The 22,346-nt window shown below is 40.9% G+C and overlaps 1 protein-coding gene across 22 annotated transcripts in view; it reads left to right on the plus strand.

The window, feature by feature from the left end:
- med12 (mediator complex subunit 12) overlaps window positions 1-22,346 on the plus strand; it is a 31,345-nt gene that overhangs the window by 8,649 nt on the left and 350 nt on the right. For 2 of the 22 annotated variants that reach the window (XM_079631416.1, XM_079631407.1), the window contains exons 17-43: window positions 591-709; window positions 2,171-2,314; window positions 2,769-2,932; window positions 3,045-3,176; window positions 3,282-3,509; window positions 5,292-5,436; window positions 5,916-6,036; window positions 7,520-7,630; window positions 7,729-7,842; window positions 8,120-8,283; window positions 9,625-9,804; window positions 13,056-13,157; window positions 13,253-13,413; window positions 13,554-13,715; window positions 14,097-14,208; window positions 14,293-14,382; window positions 14,584-14,693; window positions 14,759-14,915; window positions 15,672-15,821; window positions 15,913-16,269; window positions 16,355-16,490; window positions 16,583-16,782; window positions 17,984-18,064; window positions 18,178-18,410; window positions 18,698-18,875; window positions 20,766-21,011; window positions 21,105-21,186. In XM_079631416.1, coding sequence (XP_079487542.1) covers window positions 591-709; window positions 2,171-2,314; window positions 2,769-2,932; window positions 3,045-3,176; window positions 3,282-3,509; window positions 5,292-5,436; window positions 5,916-6,036; window positions 7,520-7,630; window positions 7,729-7,842; window positions 8,120-8,283; window positions 9,625-9,804; window positions 13,056-13,157; window positions 13,253-13,413; window positions 13,554-13,715; window positions 14,097-14,208; window positions 14,293-14,382; window positions 14,584-14,693; window positions 14,759-14,915; window positions 15,672-15,821; window positions 15,913-16,269; window positions 16,355-16,490; window positions 16,583-16,782; window positions 17,984-18,064; window positions 18,178-18,410; window positions 18,698-18,875; window positions 20,766-21,011; window positions 21,105-21,186 — 4,179 coding nt within the window. Of the gene's footprint in view, window positions 1-590; window positions 710-2,170; window positions 2,315-2,768; window positions 2,933-3,044; window positions 3,177-3,281; window positions 3,510-5,291; window positions 5,437-5,915; window positions 6,037-7,519; window positions 7,631-7,728; window positions 7,843-8,119; window positions 8,284-9,624; window positions 9,805-13,055; window positions 13,158-13,252; window positions 13,414-13,553; window positions 13,716-14,096; window positions 14,209-14,292; window positions 14,383-14,583; window positions 14,694-14,758; window positions 14,916-15,671; window positions 15,822-15,912; window positions 16,270-16,354; window positions 16,491-16,582; window positions 16,783-17,983; window positions 18,065-18,177; window positions 18,411-18,697; window positions 18,876-20,765; window positions 21,012-21,104; window positions 21,187-22,002; window positions 22,070-22,346 lie in introns of all 22 variants that reach the window. The other 20 variants (XM_079631422.1, XM_079631420.1, XM_079631408.1 and 17 more) reach the window with 17 other exon arrangements.

The following is a 22,346-nucleotide window of genomic DNA, read 5'->3' on the forward strand; positions in this document are numbered from 1 at the left end:
TGGATGTCCGCCTCTCCTCATAGAGACCGCTCTTCATTAATGCTCAATTTCATTAGACTTTTTTTTTCCTCTCACCCTATTTTCCATTCTGCTCTGTTATTAACAGCCTTTCATTGCACTGAACCTGTAAATATTCATAGCTGTAGCCCCATTTCAATGCTAATAGCAATCATTGACTTATTATATTCAAGCTTAGCTGTCGACTCGGTCAGAAAGAGCAGCCATGCTTTTGCTTTTACTTTTTAATAGAGGTGTAATTGAACATCCCATTATTTCCCTCGCAGCAGACTAAGTGTTGCCTTGGTCCTGACATTAAACGGCTCAACCCACAGCTATTACTATTTCTAGCACGGCACAGAACACTGACCCGTCGTGAATAAATCACCCCTCCAGCTGCTTTTCATTTAAAAAACCGTTTGACCTCAGTGGTTGACTGATGGATGCTTGATGATGCACTTTAAACTTGATAGCAATCTCTGTATTTCATCTTCCTGATCTTCTTTTAAGGCTCACAGCCTGTTGATGGCATGTGGTCTCTCTCATGTGTGCTGTGAATTCATTGAGTTTTGTCTTTTGTTGTCTTTCCTCAGGAGGCGAGGAAGGCCAGAAGAGGAAGAGGAGTAAACCCGAGGCCTTTCCCACTGCTGAAGACATTTTCTCTAAATTCCAGCACCTCTCACACTTTGACCAGCACCAGGTCACCTCTCAGGTCAGCCCGAATTAAATGAATGAAGTACTGTGGCCTGTTTGTTTTTCCCACAGGTTTGTGTCTTAAAGGACAAGTTCGGTATTTTACACTTAAAGCCCTGTTTACAGATCTTATCTGATGAAATATAACGGTTAAGATTAAAATTTGGACACATGCTCCTGTCCCGAGAATTTTAGTTTTATTTAGCGTTTGTGGACCTATTTTGCCGAACGCGTCACACCCAGATTCTTCCGTTGAGAGCTTGAATAATAGACACCAGTTGGTGGCGATAATGCACCTTTGCCGATTGCAAGCAAACCGCTGGCATTTCATTGAATACACAGAAGAAGCAGAAGAAGAAGCGGCGGAGGAATATCGTACCTCACACAGCACATTCAATACAAGTCAATGGAGGTGGACAAACACTACGATAAAACCTGTTGGAAAGCATCTTTTTCAGCGATTTTTTTTTGGGACCGTATCAGTGAACACCCCTGACCACTCGGTGAGTTTCACGTCTTTGTAAACGAAAGTTTAATGTGTTTTAGGAAGGAATCTGCCAGTGCACATAGACAACCATTGTGGGGGTGGGTGGGGGGGGGGGGAAGCTAAATAAACCTAAAATTCTCGGGACAGCAGCATGTGTCCAAAGTTTAATCTTAACCGTTCTATTTCATCAGATACGATCTGTAAACAGGGCTTTAAGTGTAAAATACCGAACTTGTCCTTTAAGCCCAAAATACACTTTGGAATGTGGAAAACAAAGTATACTTGAGGCTTTAGAGGCATAATTCCATTAAATGGGGACATATTCTACCCTGTTGTTGCACTAATAATGTTTATTCAAGTTTTTTGCACCAAAAGCAGTTTAATTTTTCGCCCCTTCTCTTGCTCTAAATGTTTGGTCACTGGTCACATCGGCAAAATTTTAGTGTCATTTCACAGACAAAATAGGTCTATTGGCAATAGCATAGTAATGCATAAGCTACACTCAAACAGAAGTCGCTTTCTGTTGGTCAACGTGGTGAAGTTGCGTGACTAACTTGAACGAGATTAAAATCTGCCTTAGGAAATTTCACAAAATTCCCAATCTCATGGATGTGTTCTAGAATCGGCTCAAAATATCAAACGTGATATACTCTGACTGGGCTGATTCATAGTCTGAGGCTAAAAGTTCTGTGCCCATCATATACACAATGCGATTTTTCTGCTAAATCTGTCAACTGCCCCAATATATGCAGACTGACTAGCATCAACTCTTCCAGACCTTATGCCTTTTATTGATTTAAATTCAATATTCTCTGTAAATCATGCCATCTCACTTGCTTTTATGTATATTCAGATGTTTAAATAGGCTAGCACTGTCTGATGAATCAAATTTTAGACTATGATAATGATTACAATATTGACCACAATAATCTATTATGATGATAATCAAGCTGTCTTAAATCAGGCTATACTGGTGTGTATGGGATCTCACAGGTGTCCAGGAATGTTCTGGAGCAGATCACCAGCTTTGCCTTAGGGATGTCCTATCACCTCCCACTGGTCCAACACATCCAGTTCATCTTCGACCTCATGGAGTACTCTCTCAATATAAGTGGCCTCATTGACTTTGCTATACAGGTATGAGAGTTGGAATTGCACAGTACCTGTTTGGAAACATTACCAAAAACAATTCAAGTCTCTTATGCTCAGCAATGCTTCATTTATTTGATGAAAGAAAAACAACTTTTTCTATTTGAATATATTTTAAAATGTAATTTATTTCAGTGATGTCGAAGCATCATTACTCAAGTCTTCAGTGTCACGTGATCCTTCAGAAATCATAATAATATGTTGATTTGCGGCTCAACCAGTGTTTACCAGCCAGAGCAAACTTTTTCTGGAAAGTTTGCTTTGGCAAGCTATTTTGAATCCCAGAAACAAACTCTGATTTGGCCTGGTTTTGTTTGAAATTACATCAATTCATTCTTTGGTTTAGCTTGAAGTATGTCAGGACCTTAAATTGTCTCCCTTTTTTTGATTTAATAGTGCTTTGTATATTGGTGATTAACCTCAGTGTGTGTTGGTCACGTAGCTGCTGAATGAATTGAGTCTGGTGGAAGCAGAACTCCTGCTGAAATCCTCCAACCTGGCAGGCAGTTACACTACAGGTCTCTGTCTGTGTATCGTGGCCGTTCTGCGGAGATACCACTCCTGCCTCATCCTCAACCCTGACCAGACCGCACAGGTCTTTGATGGGTATGTCATATTAATGTCTATTGTGCTCGATGATGGGACAGTGCAAAAACATATTTTGGAAAGATGTTAAGCTGTTTGGACTGTGATGAATGTATCGTATCGTGCTCGGCAGGCTGCGGATTGTAGTCAAGTCTGGCGTGAATCCTGCAGACTGTTCCTCAGCTGAACGCTGTATCCTGGCCTATCTCTACGACCTCTATACCTCCTGCAGTCACCTAAAGAGCAAGTTTGGAGAGATTTTCAGGTGAGAGCAATGAACTGTGAGTACTTTTAAATAAATCTCCATATTCCTGGTGGTTTTGGTGACATTCCTCTCTAACGGTTTCTGGTTTTGTGTGAATTCCCACAGCGAGTTCTGCTCAAAGGTAAAGAATTCCATCTACTATAACATCGACCCATCAGACTCCAACATGCTGTGGGATCAGATGTTCATGATCGATGCCATCGCTAATCCTACCGCACACAATATCAACCACTCCATGGTGGGAAAGATCCTCAACGACAGCCCAGCTAACCGCTACAGCTTTGTGTGTAACGTGCTCATGGACGTGTGCGTGGACCATCGTGATCCTGAGAGGTTGGCATCTGATTCTGTTGATTATGTTTTGAGCGGGGTTATTATCATTTAGTAAAACTATTAAAAAAATCAGTGTTCATTAAAAATATACAGAGTAATGTATTTCTTTAAAGGAACACTTCACCTCTGGAAAGATGAATGTGTATTTAAAATGGGTCATTTATGTAGAAGAAATGTGAAATTATTTTTGAATTTGGAGCCTTCTAGACTGAGAAAAGCCAGAAAATGTATTTTTGGCTTATGGGGGTGAAAGACAACAACTCCCAGAATGCACTTGCTTCGCTGCCCTAGGAGGCCACGCCTACCGGTAAGAGATCGCAGTAAACAACAAGGCTATGCTACTAGTGAGTCTCCGTCCTATGGTCTCCGTGAGTCTGCCCAGTATTTTGATGTCGCCCAAAATGTCCAGGATTAGGCTTTTGCGTTCTTCAGTCGCCATTCCTTGTTTACTGTGACGAGCAGGAACGAGACTGACGGCCGCGGAGAACGATGCGAGTCCGGTGGCGTGATTACTGATGAGTGGCGCCGGCGCCTGTGAGACGCACCGGTCTCGTATCTCTCACGGAGGAGCGGGAATTTTCCTAGCAATGTTAAAACGCACATCAAACGATCACTTGTTTAGCGTTCATGTAAAGACTACATTCAGATTCACCAATCGGAATGAATTCAGTTAGATTGAAACAAAAGGTGAGCATGTAAACTATGAATGCGACTGCAGAAAGCAAAAGCCGAATCCCGGACAATTTGGACCATCTCGACAGCCGGACATGTCCGGGAAAAAGAGGATGGTCACCGCTACTACTCAGCTTTCTCCACAGAACAAGAGCCTGTTAGCTTAGCTTCCAAATAAAGAATGGCTGACACTATTTGTACATTCTGTGAGTGAGATCCCTCTATGGGCGGGTTGAAAACATGCGGATCTAGCGCCTCCTACTGGATAAATGATGAGCTAGTGTTTGTAGTCTTACCCTTATTCAAAGAAATTTGACTTCCTGCTTTTTATGACGCAAAATGACGATTTTTGCGTCATAAAAAGCAGGAAGTGGAACACTTAAATCCTTATTTCTCCCATCTCAGGGGAAAATAAGGGAATAAACCATGACCATTCGAAAATGTGACTGGGTTTCTAAAGATACAAAGTCTAATGCAAATGGGTGAAGTGTTCCTTTAACACAAGGATTGTCTAATTGCTTATCTATAGACCCCTTTTGTACCGACGTCACAATTACGTCATTGTGATTTTGTGAATCATCTATGATTGTTGTTTTGATTGATTGTGACTAGACTTTTTGAAGAACCTGGGGGGGGAAAAGGGTAATCAAATGCATAGTTAAAAAAAATTATATGCTGTATCTGGAATTTTTATTTCTAGAAAATAATTAAAATTACACCGTAATGTCACTCTTTACATTGTCTTCTGACCTTGGCGCTGACTAGGCAGAACTTCAGATCGTACCACAAGTCTTGTAGCCTACGTGGCCATTTAGAACATAGTTATAGGCATATATCTAAATGTATATATGCCCTCAGTTTCTCTTTACGCTCGGTTTCTCTGTCGGGTAGGTGTAGATGTCAGGCTTCTCAACCGGAGGTAGCATTGCCGCTAATCTTGTCAGATCGACCATCCATTGACTGAGCGTGTACGGGTCGGCCAATCTGGTTCAATTGTAATAATTGGCCCTGAGTCCTTCAGCATAATCCTCCATAAGCACCTTCAGTAATAGCAGAACAGCTGCATGGCATCTCTACTATGGTGAGCACATGTTGTGTGTTTTGTTTCAGGGTGAATGATATCGGTATCCTGTGTGCGGAGCTGACGGCGTACTGTCGCTCTCTCAGTGCTGAGTGGTTGGGAGTGCTCAAGGCTCTCTGCTGCTCTTCCAACAACGGCAACTGCGGATTTAACGATCTACTCTGCAATGTTGACGTGAGTCGCTATATCTGTTGCGTAAACCCCTAAAGGTGCAGTCACAGCCAAATTTCAGGCAAAAAAGGAGTGATGAATTAATCCCAGGTCACAGAGAATAAGCAGCTTTCTATTTGTCAGTGAGCCAAATTTGCTCGATCAATTTGAACTTGTTGTAAATACTGCGTGTGGAAATATTTCACCCTCACGTGACATTTCTGATTGCTCGGATTCCTATTGAAATGACTGTATTTTGCCTGTGAAAACAGTAAATGTCACTGCACTTTAGTATGTTGTTTGTGCATATTTGTGATATCATTGTAATAAAAAGATTTTGGTCATGTTTTGTGGCATGCCTAATGAAGATACTCCGTTATGAGGTCTGGTAGACTTACTTTGTCAGCTAGATGTGTCTCTGTTGCACAGGATGAAATGTCTAGTCGACTAGAATGACTACTAGACGTTCTTAGTGATAATTGCATGCGTTTTGTCTTTGGCAGGTGAGTGATCTTTCTTTCCATGACTCACTGGCGACATTCGTTGCCATCCTGATAGCTCGGCAGTGTTTGTTGCTGGAGGATCTGGTGCGCTGCGTGGCCATCCCCTCCCTCCTGAACGCAGGTACGACTCTCGGGCTCCCAGTATCCCACAGCCACCTACCATACAGACGCTCGTTCACTGCATGCCTCACTCTTGGAAGTGCAGGCGTTTAGTTTTTCACACTTCTATAAGAGAGAGATGTCAGTACTAACTGCAGCCTGCCTGTTTGGTGTCTCCACATTTCACACTGGGAAGGTCTATCTTTAGCGGCCCTGCTGTGTGTTCAGAGAGCTGTTTCCACTGCCCAGTGCCACAGACTCACTCTCTGTCTGTCTCTGATTGGCTCACTGCACAAGGAGCTATTCAGGGCGGCAGTGAAAGACCGAATGATCCTGGGAACACATACTTTGTCATTGATTTCTTTAGGGTTAATTTAGAGGGATCATTTTCACAAAATGTATTCTGGTGTTGTTTACTCACCCTAATATCATTACAAACCTGTTTGACTACTTCCGTGATTTTTAAAAAAAGTATGTGCACAGTGCTGTTTTATTTATAATGGAAACATGGGCTGCTAAACTCAAAAATCGGAATTCATTAAAATAGTAATATATTATATTCATATAATTTGTACGATAAGTTTCAAATCTTCTGAAGCCATATGATAACTTTGTGTGAGAATGTGATAATTTAGAGGAATAGTTCACCCAAAATTAAAAATTGTCATGTCATTACAAACCCAGAAGACTTTCATTCATCTTTGAATCCCCAATGAAGGTATTATTTAATATTCTTTCATCATTGTTTTGTCCATCTGTTGAAAGTCTACGCAACCAAAACTTTGACATAAAGTAAGAGAAATCCATATAAATCAAGTGGTGCAGATCCATGAGCAGATTTAGGGTGTGTTTAGCATGGTTAGCGCTCACACTACATGCGTACCATGCTCAACCCCACCTCTTCAAGCGGGCCAGGGCATGGTTCAGCGCAATGACACTAGTCAAACAAACCAGACTTTGAGGGTCAAACGTGCTCAGGCACAGTTCAAATTGCTCGGTGTGAGTTGACCCTTAATTCCAGCTTTTATTCACTTATACACATTGATCAAGACGCATATGAAGAGCTCTTCAAATATGGTTAATGGAAGCTCAATGTTCTTGCTTGATGCACGAGAACCAATGAGGTTTGTTCTTTGCATGTCAAGCAAGCACGTTTGAGCTTCCATTTACCATATTTGATGAGCTCTATGTGCCGCCTTTGAGTTCAACAGTGGTGTCATTCAATTTGGAACAACATGAGGGTGAGCGACTCATGACAGCATTTTTGTGTTTGGTTGAACACACACTAAATCAAGTCTGAGGATCCTTCTGGGAACTTAAAAGGATTCTTTTGCCAGGGTGTTTATTTATCCAGCTCGTTTGAGTCACCGGTGGTGTGTCTGTGTGGTGGTGTGCAGTATTGTGATCTGCCTCCATGCAGCTGTGAGAAATGATGGGGTCATGTTCTGAGGCTTGTGCCTTTTTATGGAAGAGACTGGTTGTGACATGTTCATGTTTGTGTGCAGCCTGTAGTGAGCAGGATTCTGAACCTGGAGCCAGACTGACCTGCAGGATCCTGCTTCATCTGTTCAGAACCCCACAGCGCAACCCCTGTCCACAAGACGGCACCAAATCAGGTAACGCAGAACACACACTCCCCCCCTACACATCCCACCTGAACAACTCTAGACACTATTACTATATATATAACTGAGAACTACGTTTCTGTCCACAGACAAATCCACAGTGGGCATCAGATCGTCCTGTGACCGACACTTGCTGGCTGCTTCTCAGAACAGCATTGTGGTGGGGGCGGTGTTTGCTGTGTTAAAGGCCGTTTTTATGCTGGGTGAGATTTTGGGTACCTTTCTGTTATGCATTCATGTTTTAGCCAATCAGACATGTAGAATAACATGTCTTCGTGATCATACAGAAGCTTTAACTGTATCCAGTGATCAGAGAGCAAAACAAGAGAACCACAAAAGACTTGTGTTTAAGGCTTTTGGTAAAGGAAAAGAAAGCCAAGGGAATGGGAGATGGAGCAAATGGGATTCAGCTGGCAGTTAGATGTTTATTCATACAGAATTTATGGGTGCCTAAAAGTGTGACTGTGTTTATTTTTCCAGGAGATGCTGAGCTGAAGGGTTCTGGCTTCTCCCATCCTGCTGGCTTGGACGACATTGGAGAGGATGACATGGGCTCCAAAAAATCTGGAGGACGTAACGTCTCTATTGAAACAGCCAGTCTGGTGGTTTACGCCAAGTATGTGCTGAAGAGCATCTGCCAGCAGGTGATGATTTTACGAGGATCAGATTCTCATCCGTGGAAAGATTTTAGCTATTATGATCTGTATTATAAAATAAATAGAATGAAGTTGTGAAAATAATTTCTTTGGCAAAGAAAGACATTGTTGAGTGACGTCCCAACCGCTGGCTTAAAAACCAGGATGTAATCTTCCAGAACTTGTGGAAATGCGTCTCACTATTACCAGGATTCCTGTGGATGCTTAAGTTTTAAATTAGATTTTTTTTTTTTTAAGGCCATAAAAAGCCTTATTTTTACTTATGAAAGGTCTTAAATTTTACATGACACTTTGACTTAGACGTATCTAAATGCTTTCCAAATTAAAACTTTTTAATAAACCAATTAAAATCTTATTAGCGTACATTTTATTTTTTATTTCTTTGTGGGTTTGCTTGTTCACGTAACAATTTGCGTCATTTACGGCAGCATATTACGTCTGCATGTGAAAGGAGGAGAAGAAAAGGGGTAATGTCAGTTCAAATGTAAGTTTATTTGATTGTAAGTTGGACTGAAATCCGAGTTTTGAACGAATCAATTTAATGATTCAATGAACAATCACTTGCTTCTTTCCTGAATGAATCAGCCGTTTGAACAAATCAAACCCTCAACTCACTTAAGCCAGTGACTTGCCGCAACCCTACTGGCGGTTTTAGTTTCATATTTAAAGTAACCTTTAATTAAAAAGTTAACATTTTAAATTTCATATTTAAATATTAAGAACAATTTCATAGCATTATGTATTATTTACGCAGTGTAATGCCAGTTATGATGTGTCACCTCTGCACTGCAAAGATGGATTTTGATTTAATGATTTAATTTGACTGGTAACAGTGGTACGGTGTAATTATTCAAATAGAATTTAATTTGAATGTTAGAATTTGACATAAAAGGTTATGCATACATCTAATAAGCAAATATTGCCCCTTAATAAAAATGTTAATTTCTGTCACTGCTGTGAACTGACCACGATATAGAATATGACAAATATGAGTCGGCTGTCAACAACAGGACTAAACCAGCACAAAAACACAATCAGTAAAATATCATCTAATTATCATCAACAAAACTTATGTAGTTTATGCGCACCCCTAATGTACGGTATTAATGTTGATTCATTTTGATTTTAAAAAGTGTGCAGTAACCCTGTATTACTCCAAATTGTGTTTCCGTCACTGTAATGAACGAAGACTCCAAAAGTCATGCTGCTCATTTCCATGGTAGACTAGTTTTTTTTTTTTTTTTTTTTTTTTACAATTAAATACTTTTCCTCATTTAAGGAGTTTGCATTTCACTTTGCTGATTTTTTTTCTTCTCCCCTCTCTTTCAGGAGTGGGTGGGTGAGCGGTGTCTGAAGTCTCTGTCGGAGGACAGCAGTGCACTGCAGGATCCAGTGCTGGGGAACATCCAGGCTCAGCGGTTACTGCAGCTCATCTGTTACCCACACAGGCAGCTGGACAGCGAGGAGGGCGAGAATCCTCAGAGACAGCGCATCAAACGCATCCTACAGGTCTCACGCTCTCACATGACCCCATGATAACATCTGCTCCAGAGTGGACTGAGCTTTGTAGTAGTAGAGAGTGAATTTTTTAGATATTCTCAATTCTATGTTGGGGTTAACATCTAAACCATTCATTTAAATATTACTTTAATCGGAAACACTGCATTATATAAATATTTAATGCCCCAAAAAGTATTTTTACATTTTATTACATAAAAGATCTCTAAATTTGTGTTTTGCGCTGTTGTTTTGGAAAACTGTATCTGTCAATTGAATTAAAATCTAAATTGCGATATCACTTGTGTTCTCACAAAATCACAAAAGGCTGTAATTAAATTTTTTAGTAGGCTCAGTTCACAGTAAATGAAGCGAACTCCATTTCTGCATGAGCTGTGATTTTAAAGATGCATCTGGGAATGCAATGTGCACCAGGGTCACTTTATTTTTTACAAAAATTATATTTTTTAAATTTTATAAATTTGTTTAATATTTATTTTAAAAAAAATTTTTTACATTTAATAATTTATTATAAAAATTGGACGGATGTTTACAGCATTTTACTGGATTTCGGCACGATTAATCGCTATTAACCCGAAATCGAGCTTAAACTGATTTGGCTTTTATGAAGTGCGATTTATGAAGAAAAAAAAATATGCGCAGCTTGTCAGTGACGTACGGTTCTGTGATCAGTAGTAAACGCTCCTCCAACAATAGTAATAAATTCCTGTACAAACATTTCTAGATGCTCTTTCAGGGAACTACACTGCGACCAAAATGGTCGCATAGGCGACCTTTTGAAATGCCATTGCGACCCTAATTTTTAATGGGTCGCAAATGTATCACTGATTATTTTTGTACCTACCAAGTTATGTTTTAGGCAATATGCTATTATTTACTATGAGCATTTATTAAAACAGAAATGTGTATTTTAAGAATACTGAGCATTCAACACAAAGTTGGCTTCAGCCCCGTGACTTATAAAGTAATGTTGATGTGCGCGTTTATATGTCACACGTTTCCCGCTGTTCGCGCATAACTATTCTCTATTGGTTCTTTGTTTTAAACATCAGGCGTAATATTAATCCGTCTCTGGTCATGATTTGGAGACAATGAGCATTGAACCGTTTTGCCGTGCTGCTTATATTTATCACGCAGTAAAAATGCCCCTCCCCGCGGCCAAAACCAGTCGTCTGTGGATGAGAATCCAAAACAATTAGTGAGACGTGGTCCTGCTTCACTTCACAGGCGCTGAGTGAAATGAGAATTTTAGAATGACGGGACACTCATTTTAAATATGACACTTTATTCAACAGGAAGAACAGCTCGTTCCGCGCGTCATACGCCATTGTACATGCGCAGTCCTTTCAGTTTCGGTTTTCAATCCGATCAAGTGTTTCCATGTTCTCTCGATCGCATTACAAAAGGAATAAATCACCCCTTTTAATCCGATCGAAATTTCATTCGGATCGAGCTCAATCCGATCGATTAAGGTGTTTACATGAAGATTTTTTAGTCCGATTGAGCCGTCAATCCGATTATAAGTGTCCATGTAAACGCAGCTTCATGTAAATTGAAGCTTCACAATGACAGTATGAAGCACGCGAAATGTATAGACCGGTATCCCGTGACGCAGCAGCACTCCCAACTGCATTACGGCGTCAAGCAAACCGAGCAAGTGAGGAATCTGAATTGATAATTAAGTTCAATGTAGCTTGTAATATAGCCTTATTTGTGGCTTATTATATTTCACTTAATTGTGAAGTGGACATGCATTTTTTTTGCATCTTTAATACCGAATAGCCAATAGCTGCTGAAAATCAGTCAAAAAATGCGTCATGGAGAGGAAAAAAACATATAAGTCGCATTTATTTAGAAATTTATTTCACAAAATCCAAGACCAAGAACAGACATTTAATCTGGAAAGGCAAGTTATTCAGCTCCACAATAGCACACAGAACAACAGGCTGAATAGGTGTCCGACATGTTAACGTAACAGGGTTTCCCGCATCACTTTGGAACTAAGGCGGCCGCCTAAGCAACACACGCCTGCCGCCTTGAGATACGTCGTCAACAAAATGTATACGAGCGATATCCGCCACGTTACTCTGTCCTGTTTAGAGCTCAGATTCTCTGCCCGAGCCAGATATTTCCCACCGCTATATAGCCGGGCCGTTATCTAGAGACTCACTATGTGTGTGCGGCTGCGGGAGAATAAAACGATTAAATAGATGAATAACAATTTATTAGTTTTTATAGGTTTTATTCATATATATTTATGTTGCAGAAAAGCAACAAGAACAACTAAAACAAAATAGAAACGATTTACAGGCCGGAGTTTCTATTTGTAACATGTTTGCAGCGTTGAGCGATGTAGCTAATCACAGACATATGTGTTGATTTCTGGAACGCAATAGCCAATCAGAAGCATTAAAGATAGAATCCCTTCATGGCTCAAACTGATTTTTGTTCAGTGCTGAATTCTGCATGCTGGCAAATCCTTTTTTAATGTTTTTTATTCGTTCATCTCAGTCAGTATGAATTCATTTTGATATATAAGTCGCACCTGACTATAAGTCGCAGGACCAGCAAAACTATGAAAAAAAAGTGCGACTTATAGTCCGGAAAATACGGTAAATAAAAAGCACATATTTATGCAATAGTTTCATTATTATCCAGAGCGGCTTACTATAAATAATTTGTGCGACCAAATCATGTTTTGCGCCAGTAACTGAAAAAGTTAGTAGCGCAAGTGCCACCAGTGGAAAAGGTTAGTGTAGTTCCCTGTCTTTAGATAATCCACTCCTAGAATCCTGTGGGAAACACTGTAATATGCCATGTTTCTACACATTTTTAAGGAGTGTTCTGAAAACAATACTTGTTTTTGCTATTCCATTAGGTGATGCTGTAGGTGCAGGAAATACACACATCAGCTTTAAAACATGAAGACAAACCATGTGGTTTAGTGTTTTAGACACCAGGCTGCTCTGTTCTGTTCTGGCTGTCAGCAATGCAAGAGCAGCAGAGAGTGAACAGACAGTCATTTCCCCAGGCTTAATTATTCATTTCACACCCTTTAGCCTTTAAGCCATTAATGATTTGTGTGGGTCTCACAGCAGCTCATTATTCTGGATTGGTTTTCATCTTCATAGACTGTGAAGACAGGGGCCCATCACAATTAATATCCAGCTGGGCTCTTAAGCTCTGCTTTGATTCCTTTTAAATGCATTCTTTCCATATTCCGTCTGTTTTTCTGCTTGCAGAACATGGACCAGTGGACCATGAGACAGTCGTCTCTCGAGCTACAGCTCATGATCAAGCAATGCTCGCCTAATTCAAACTCAACTAATGTAAGCTCAACTAATGTAAGTGCTTGCCGAGTTCAACTCTGCTAGATGATTTCTCATCCTTTCTTCAAAGGTTCATAATTTCCTGGTACATCTGAACCAACTCTTTACAGGAGCTGTATGCTCTTCAGGAAAATATAGCCAAGGCCACCATAGAGGTTTTCCAGAAGTCTGCGGAGATGAACTCTAGTAATCCCACCTGGAATGGCTCCGCTGTCTCTGGCGGCTCCGTCTCCAATAGCAACAGTGCCAGCAAACTGAAACCTGTGCTCAGGTGGGTGACCCCAATCATGGTCATATTTACTTTCTGGTTGATGTAGTCGCTTCTTGCTTTCAAACCACATAAATCAATGTTCCTATCAATGTCTAATCTGGGAAAAGAGATTTCTCAAATACTGTTTGTGTTTGGTTCAGTTCCTCTGAGCGTTCGGGAGTCTGGTTAGTGGCCCCTCTGATTGGTAAGCTGCACACCTCAGTGCAGGGTCACGTGCTGAAGGCCGCGGGTGAAGAGCTGGAGAAGGGACAGCACCTGGGACCCTCCTCGCGGAAAGAAAGAGATCGGCAGAAACAAAAGAGGTACTAAATAAAAAAGTAATAGAATAAAAAAAGTTAAAAGGTACATAATTTTTCATATAGAAATCTTTTGTAACATTTATAATGTCTCTTTTGACCAATTTAATGCGTACTCGCTGAACAAAGTATTAATTTTTTTCAACAAACTCCCCCACCCTCAACTTTGATTGCAACTTTATTAATAATTTGAAGCACTAAATAGGAAATTAATTAATTACATGTTTACGCTCATTAAAAATGCACTCTTTCACTCTATATTTGTGTGTGCTATTTGTTTTGTTCTTGGAGTCTTGGCATGTTCAGTAATGCAGTTTATCATGATAATGAACATGTATAATTGAGTTAAGGACCACCGTTTTGTTCATGTTTTCTTTTCTCTTTCAGCATGTCTCTCTTGAGCCAGCAGCCCTTCCTGTCTCTGGTGCTGACGTGTCTCAAGGGGCAAGATGAGCAGAGAGAGGGTCTCCTGACGTCCCTCTACAGTCAAGTCCAGCAGGTACCTCATCAACTCCACCCCTCAAAAACACAGTGAGTGTTCCACGTCTCTAGTTTGGACTGACACAATGTATTCCCCCATCAGATTGTGACTAACTGGCGCGAGGACCAGTACCAGGACGACTGCAAAGCCAAGCAGATGATGCACGAGGCCTTGAAGCTGAGACTCAATCTGGTGTGCAACTGTTATCTCTTTCTCTCATACATCATCTGCTTTTAAGCTGACAAAACAAGTACAATCTGTGTTGATCTTCCTCTCGTCAATTTCATTTCCTTGTATCGTGTGCCTGAGGTTAAAAGACAAATGAAAGTCAAGAAGATCTGGTTAAACTGCACTGAACTCATTTAGTTTTTTATATCTTGTCACGTGGTCTAGGTGGGCGGGATGTTTGATACGGTACAGCGCAGCACACAGCAGACGACAGAGTGGGCAGTTCTTCTGCTGGACATCATCAGCAGTGGTACAGTGGACATGCAGTCAAACAAGTGAGATCCGACACCTCTCATTCACTGCCACTGATCGTCTTTGCTATACCATCTGATTTGAAAAGATGTTTGTTCTTTTCCATTAGTGAGCTCTTCACTACGGTGTTAGACATGCTGAGCGTGTTGATTAACGGCACTTTGGCGGCTGACATGTCCAGCATCTCTCAGGGCAGTATGGAGGAGAACAAGAGGGCCTACATGAACCTGGTCAAGAAGCTCAGGGTGAGACCAATACTGATACTGTTTAGAAAAAGCCTCACATTGAAAGACATTCAGTGTTTCTTTAGCATCACTATTATTATATCTTTCTTTTGACTCTAAAGCCATAAACCCAAAGCATTAACATAAACAATACCTCGGAAACGAGCAGCATGAGGAGAGGTGCATGCTACTGCTTTTCTAAGTGATCACTCATTTCCTGACTTAGCTCAAAATAGAAAGAAAAAAACTTCACTACCATACTTGTATTCAGTAAGGGACACATTCAGTTGATCAAAAGTGACAAGTCCTTTATAATGTTACAAATGATTTTGTTTCAAATAAATGCTTTTTTCCCCTTCTAACTCCATTCATTTAAGAATGCTGTTTCCACACAAATATTAAGCAGCACAACTGTTTTCAACAGTGATAATAATCAGAAATGTAAATGAAATGCTGAAAATTTAGCTTTGCATCACACAAATAAATTACATTTTAAAATATATTTGAATAAAACGGTTATATTGTGAAATATGACAATTTTAAATAACTTTTTTTTTATAGAATTTTTGATCAAATAAATGCAGCCTTGTTGAGCATATAAGAATGCTCTTTCAAAAACACATTTAAAAAAAAGTATTTTTGACAAAATTTTGAAAGGTAGTTGACAAAAAAAAACTCAGAACAGCTTGGCAACTGTAATGAGCAACATCAGTTTTGCAAAGAAACATTTTTTTTTTCTTCCGAAAATGTAAGACTCCAGTTTGTTTTGTCCTGCAGAAAGAACTCGGTGACCGTCAGTCCGAGAGCTTGGAGAAAGTGCGTCAGTTGCTGCCTCTACCCAAGCAGACACGTGACGTCATCACCTGTGAGCCCCAGGGATCGCTCATCGACACCAAGGGCAACAAAATTGCTGGATTTGAAAAAGAGGTAAGTAGCAAGTCTCTTTGGTGTTGTAGTGCTGCTCAGCTGTTGGCCATTCAGTTACCTTTGCATTCGTTTTGTGATCTCTCGCACACAGGGTCTTCAGGTGTCGACTAAGCAGAAGATTTCTCCATGGGATGTGTTTGAGGGGCTGAAGCACTCTGCTCCGCTCTCCTGGGGCTGGTTCGGAACCGTGAGGGTCGATCGCAAAGTCACAAAGTTTGAGGAGCAGCAGCGGCTCCTGCTTTACCACACCCACATAAAGCCCAAACAGCGCAGTTACTATCTGGCACCCCTCAACCTGCCCCAAGAGGAGGAGGAGCCACCTACACCTGTGGCTCCTGAGCCGGACAAGAAGGTGGAAACAGGGAAGCAGGAGAAGAGCGTCAACAGTGTCGCACCTGACAATAAGAAGAAGAAGAAAAAGAAACAGACATCCGCAAGTAAACAAGAGGTACAAAAATATGTATGTGTATTGAAAAGCTATAAATCGAAATCAAGATGGAAATCAAGATGTTTGATTGATTCCTGTGGTCTAGGACTACAAGCCACAACACCCAGGAGTCATGCAGTACACGCCACCCATGGACATGGGCATGGGCCAATCGAACATGCCTTTTCCGATGGGCTACCGGCCTCCAATGATGTATGCCCAAAACCAGCCTCTACCACCAGGTCAGCACATATCCCAGCATGCCTAAACATCTCAAACACATTACATGGACATCTTTTATGCTTTTATCGTCTTCCACATTTTCCCCCTTAAGGAGGCCCAGGTTTGGAGCCCCCTTTCCGTCCCAGGACTCCTATGACCAAAATTCCTCCACGTCCCTACACTATGGCTAATATGCAGGCTGCTGGCATGGGCAACATGATGGGAATGGACAAGCAGTACCAGTTGACCTATAAACCCCCACCCAGCATGCCTCAGGGGCAGATCCTCCGTCATCAGCTACAGGTCAGACTGGTGAGTCTGGTTTTACTAATCAAGACCCCAGACCAAAAAACACACGGTTTTCTTGTATTGTGTATGAGTGTTTCATCTAGGGCTGGAACAACGCATCAACACAATCGATTGTCTAACACATAAATTAGTTTATTTGCCTGGAATGCGTCGATTCATTGTGCCATTTATGTTCCCCAATGATGGTGGCTCCCAGGCATGCTGAAAATCTGCCGTTATTACAGAAATATCTGGCCCGATTTGAAGTGTGGGAATAAAACCGAATAAAATAGTGCTCTGCACACTGTAAATGGCTGCACAACTTCTATGCAGAAGCATCTGCACCGGTCGACCGGCCAAAAAAGAAAATGTAAACATAATTTTTTTTGTTTAATTTTGGCGAATCTATATTCCTGACTTGCAGAAAAACTGCATTACAAGAACAGCAAGCTCACTGTTAATGATGCTTGAAATATAGGAAGAAAAATATATATTGAATTGAGGGTGGGGGTTTATATGGATGTATCTCTGAGGGGAACTGACTGTCTTCAGAATAGTTTCGAAGGCGTTTCCTCTTCCTCTTCCCTCCGTATAAAGTAGTGTTTATAAGCGCAGCTGCTTTGTTTATCGCGGTACCCAAAGAAACGCTTATTTTCCATAAGCGCCACCTGCTTTCTGCGCCAGTCCTAGTTTCATATACTTAAATTTTATACTAGGTGTCCTGTAATTAGTTATGCTTGTCAAGTGTGCACTGCAAAGGCCCCACACATATTTAGGCATCAGAATATCATAGAGACTTGGTGTGGGGCTCTTTCGACTTGACCACTGTTTCCAGGTCCAAACACTCCTTCAGATCCCAAAAGCAAACAACAAACGGTGTTAATGCAAATATACACTCGCAGTGTGCTGTTCAACTAGCGAAAAATCATAATCTAACCTTTATCTCCATAGCTGAAACTCAGTTGGCCTGACAGTGATTGATCTTTTCTTTCATAAATGACTGTTGACAATTGAGACTGTTCACTTGAAACGGAGTAGAGGCTTGGACCAGGAGACGGTATTATTGAAAGGTCGATACGTCACGACTTGACAAACAGCCAGCTCTAGCAACATCCTAGCAGCACGTGCAAGAACTGTCTAGTTTCTGTCTTCTAGTGATTGTGAATGTTAAATTCAGAATAATTGGAAAGGAGAGGCATGTATGTTTGTTTGTTGGTCTTTTCAGGGGAATCATAATCATTTAATTGGACAGCAGATTAGACAAGTGGCACCTAATCAACAGTATCCACCAATGCAGCCGACACAGGCAAGTTCTCGTGCTTTTACAGACACTTGGCACATCTGCAGTGTTGATTGACTGTTCAACATTCACTGAAACCCAGAGATAACAACCTAGTAATGTCCCGTTTCTTTCTCTAGAACATGTCCCATGGCTACACCCCCTACGGCTCACACATGGGGATTCAGCCGCACCCCTCTCAGACCGCTGGAATAGTTCCTTCCTCGTACGGTAACCAGGGCTTCCAGGGAGGACATCCTGGCACCAACCCAGGCATGGTGGATTCTCTTAGGCCAATGCAGCAGAGACCGAGTGGCTATGTGCATCAGCAGGCTCCCGGGACATACGGACACGCAATGCAGAACCCACAAAGGTCAGTCACAGACCTCTTCAAAATTCTTAGCACCTCATACATTTTCAGTACTGTCATACTTCAGTAACATTATACCGCAAAACCCTAATTTGGAGCAGTGTAAAACAAATCATCTTAACTTTCACCAAAGATTCAAAGAGATTCAAATAGCTTTATTGGCATGGTGAGAGGAATCTTTACATTGCCAAAGCATTAATAACACTATACAATCAAAATAAATACATAAAGTATTCAAAATAATAATGAAGAAACAATAAAACGTAATTAACTTTCACCATGTGTCTCAGATTCTCCCATCAGTCCATGCAGCAGGCGCCTATCATCCACGGCCTGGCTCCAGGTCACCTGGGACCGCAGGGGATGCACCCCAACATGAGGCCTAATCAGATGATGGAGCAGCAGCAGCAGCAGCAGCAAGCTCAGCAGCAACAACAGCAGCTGATACGACAGCATCCAGCTCTCCGAGTGCGTACATGCACACACACACACACACAAAGTCGATCACATTGCATTGTGGGATACAGTATGTTTGGGTGTATTCTGCGCAACAAGAGAAAACATAATGCAGGGCTTGACATTAACACTTGTCTGGGACAAGTGGATTTTTTGAAGGGACAAGTAAAAGAGAATTTTACTTGGTTGACCGAACAAGTTCCCCGATTAAACGGCAATAACAAAAAAATAACTAGGGAATCACTAAAACGAGAGAATGATTCAGATTTTATTACATTCATTTTAAGTTGTGATCGATAGTGGATAATAAAAATTCAAAAACAAGGTTGCGCTGTTGAGGCTCGGAGATCACAGCAGAACCATCGCATCTCACAGGAACACACAACCGTGTTTTCATTACTGAATGATTCAGCGTTTTGAACAAATCGGTTGAGTCAAAGATTCAATGACCATTCATAAACATTGGTCTCATTCTTAAATTAATCAGTCGTTTGAATGAATGACTCACTCATTAAGAAGGTCGCCTGTCTACTGGCGATTTAGTGTTATGTTTAAAAGTATCATTCTTTCCAACGTTTCTTATTTGTATATTTAAAACAATCTCGTAACATTATTTAATGCAATTGTAATTTTTCAATGTAAATTATTTAATTTTATCAGCCCTACCTATGGTAACAGCCCTATAGTGTCTTATTCTAAATATAATAAATTTATAACAAAAAAAAATAAAAACATTCTGGACAAGCAACTTTTTTACTCAATGGACAAGATGCACATGATGAGGCTTAAAGGGATACTTCAGTATTTAGCATTAAGCTTTGTATCAGTAGAAAACCTGTAGTGTTTTCGAATTACCGTGCTTCCCTCCCTCATGTCCCCCTGAGACGAGATATTTATGTATTTTTTGTCTGGAAAAAAATCCTCTGATGACGCAAAAATCGTCATTTTGTGTCATCAGAGGATTTTTTGGGCTAGAGACTAGAGCCAGTAGTAGGAGCTTGTGCCGCATGTTTTCAACCCGCCCATAGAGGGTGGGATCTCACTGACAGAATGTACAAACAGTGTCAGCCATCTTTTTTTAGAAGCTAAGCTAACAGGCTCTTGTTCTGTGGAGAATTTGAGTAGTAGGAGTGACCATACATCCTTTTTCTCGGACATGTCCGGCTGTCGAGATCGTCCAAAATGTCTGGGATTCGGCTTTTGCTTTTTACAGTTGCCATTCATTGTTTACATGCTCACCTTTTGTTTCAATCTAACTGAATTCATTCCGATTGGTGAATCTGAATGTAGTGTTTACATGAACACTAAACAAGTGATCGGTTATAGTGCGTTTTAACATTGCTAAGAAAATTCCCGCTCCTCCCTGAGAGATGGTGCGTCTCACAGGTGTCGCTCATCAGTAATCACGCCACCGGCCTCGCGTCGTTCTCCCGCGACCATCAGTGTCGTCCTGCTCGCCACAGTAAACATAATGAATGGCGACTGTAGAACGCAAAAGCTGAATCATTTTGGGCCAATTCCGGACAGACTTGTCACGGAGACTCACGATAAAACGGCGTCTTTTAAGTTTCGAGTCAACTAGTAGCCTAGCCTAGTTGTTAAACTGCGCTCTCTTACCGGTAGGGAGTGGCCTAGTAGGGCAGCGAAGCAAGTGCATTCTGGGAGTTGTCTTTCATCCACATGAGCCAAAAATACATTTTCTGCCTTTTCTCAGTCTAGAAGGCTCCAAATTCAAAAATAATTACACATTTCTTCTACATAAATGACCCATTTTAAATACACATTCATCTTTCCAGAGGTGAAGTATCCCTTTAATGTCGAGCCCTGCATAATGCATACTTGCTAGTGACTACAGTGATTCACCGCTAATATCATTGTATTTGTGTGTTTGTGTCTTCACAGCAGCAGGTGCAGCAGCAGCAGCAACAGCAGCAGCAGGTTCAACAACAAGTGCAACAACAAGTGCAGCAGCAACAGCAGGCTCAGCAGCAACAACAGCAGCAGCAGCAGGTCCAGCAGCAACAGCAACAACAACAGCAACAACAGGTTCAGCAGCAGCAGGTTCAACAGCAGCAGCAGCAGCAGGCATCAGCCCAGCCTCCCTCTCAGGCCCTGGGCATGCAGCCTCTGCCCCCGCAGCAGCCCATGGTAAGACCTGCAACTGTTCTAGCAGCCTCTTGTGGCTTATTGGTTTACGTTTGTGGACTTTTAGACATGTAATTCTGTGTGATTTGGTCTCAGTTCCCACGGCAAGGCATGCAGCAGACCCAGCAGCAGCAGCAGACTGCAGCCCTGGTCCGACAGCTCCAACAGCAGCTCTCAAGTATGCTTCAGTCTTTACATTACTCCGTTTCAAACTGCCATTATACACTGATCACATGTTTGCTGCATACACACTGCCTTCATAAAAGGTTTTCAAATGCTCATGGCAGGATATTGGACAATATCAACATAAATACTGGTAATTTCTTGCTATAAATGCATGAAAATAAGCAATATAGTCACGGCACAGTCAGACACCCCGATGGGAATAATTAAAACAAATCTGGGTCATCGCACACTTATACCTATAACTGTTTAACTGCCTAACTACCAAAACAGACAGATAAGAACACAGTACAGTTTTGACATCAACGCTTTTTAGCGTATACGTACAGCCTTTCAAAGTGTACTCCATTTGTTAGCATGCACGGTCGACACATGCGCACTAGAAAGTTTCGGCCTTTAATACAGATCATTTCATTATCCAGATCTATACAGAGAAACCTCACAGTTCAAGCTATACTGCAGCATTTCTTTCTTTTATTGTGTATATAATGAAATATTTTTAAGATGATGTATAAAATTGTATCTTAACACGATTATAAGGCACCCTAAGTAAGTGATTTTTGTATATGTGTGGTATTAGTCATTCCTATTTTTCTGTCAATTAAAAAATTAAGTTCAAAGAGTTTTGGTGAATCATGTATTGTTTGTGAAAACATTCGTACACAGATTCCATGCACTCATTTGTGAGTATGCATGCTTAGTGAATGAGACCATTGTCTTTGTTCTCGTTTAAGTGCTCGTCAACATGGCCGTCTATTGTTATTGTGGTCTCCCACAGATTGTTGTTGTTCAGTGTTTTTTTGTTTTTTAGTGTAAGACATTGGGCTGGGCCATTGTTGCCACCTGGTGGACCAACCGATTGTCCAAAAAAAAAACAGGTGCATGTGCCAGCTGAGCAACTGTGCTGATTACCAAATTTGATTCAGGCAAACTGTATGCATACCCTAGTGTACGTGTGAAAAATGGAGTATACTTTGGGCTTTAAAAGATGCTTTTGAACTAGCTCTAACATTAATATGTTCTAAATTCATACATTTTGTATTTATCCTTAGTGGGATTTCTTATAATGCAAAGAATTCACATAATAATATTTATACAAATACAATTGTATTAATTTTCTGTACTAAAATTAATATCTTTTTTTTCTTTCCCCAG

This window comes from Phoxinus phoxinus (genome assembly GCF_949152265.1).
Source record: "Phoxinus phoxinus genome assembly, chromosome: 12".
Lineage (NCBI taxonomy): Eukaryota > Metazoa > Chordata > Actinopteri > Cypriniformes > Leuciscidae > Phoxinus > Phoxinus phoxinus.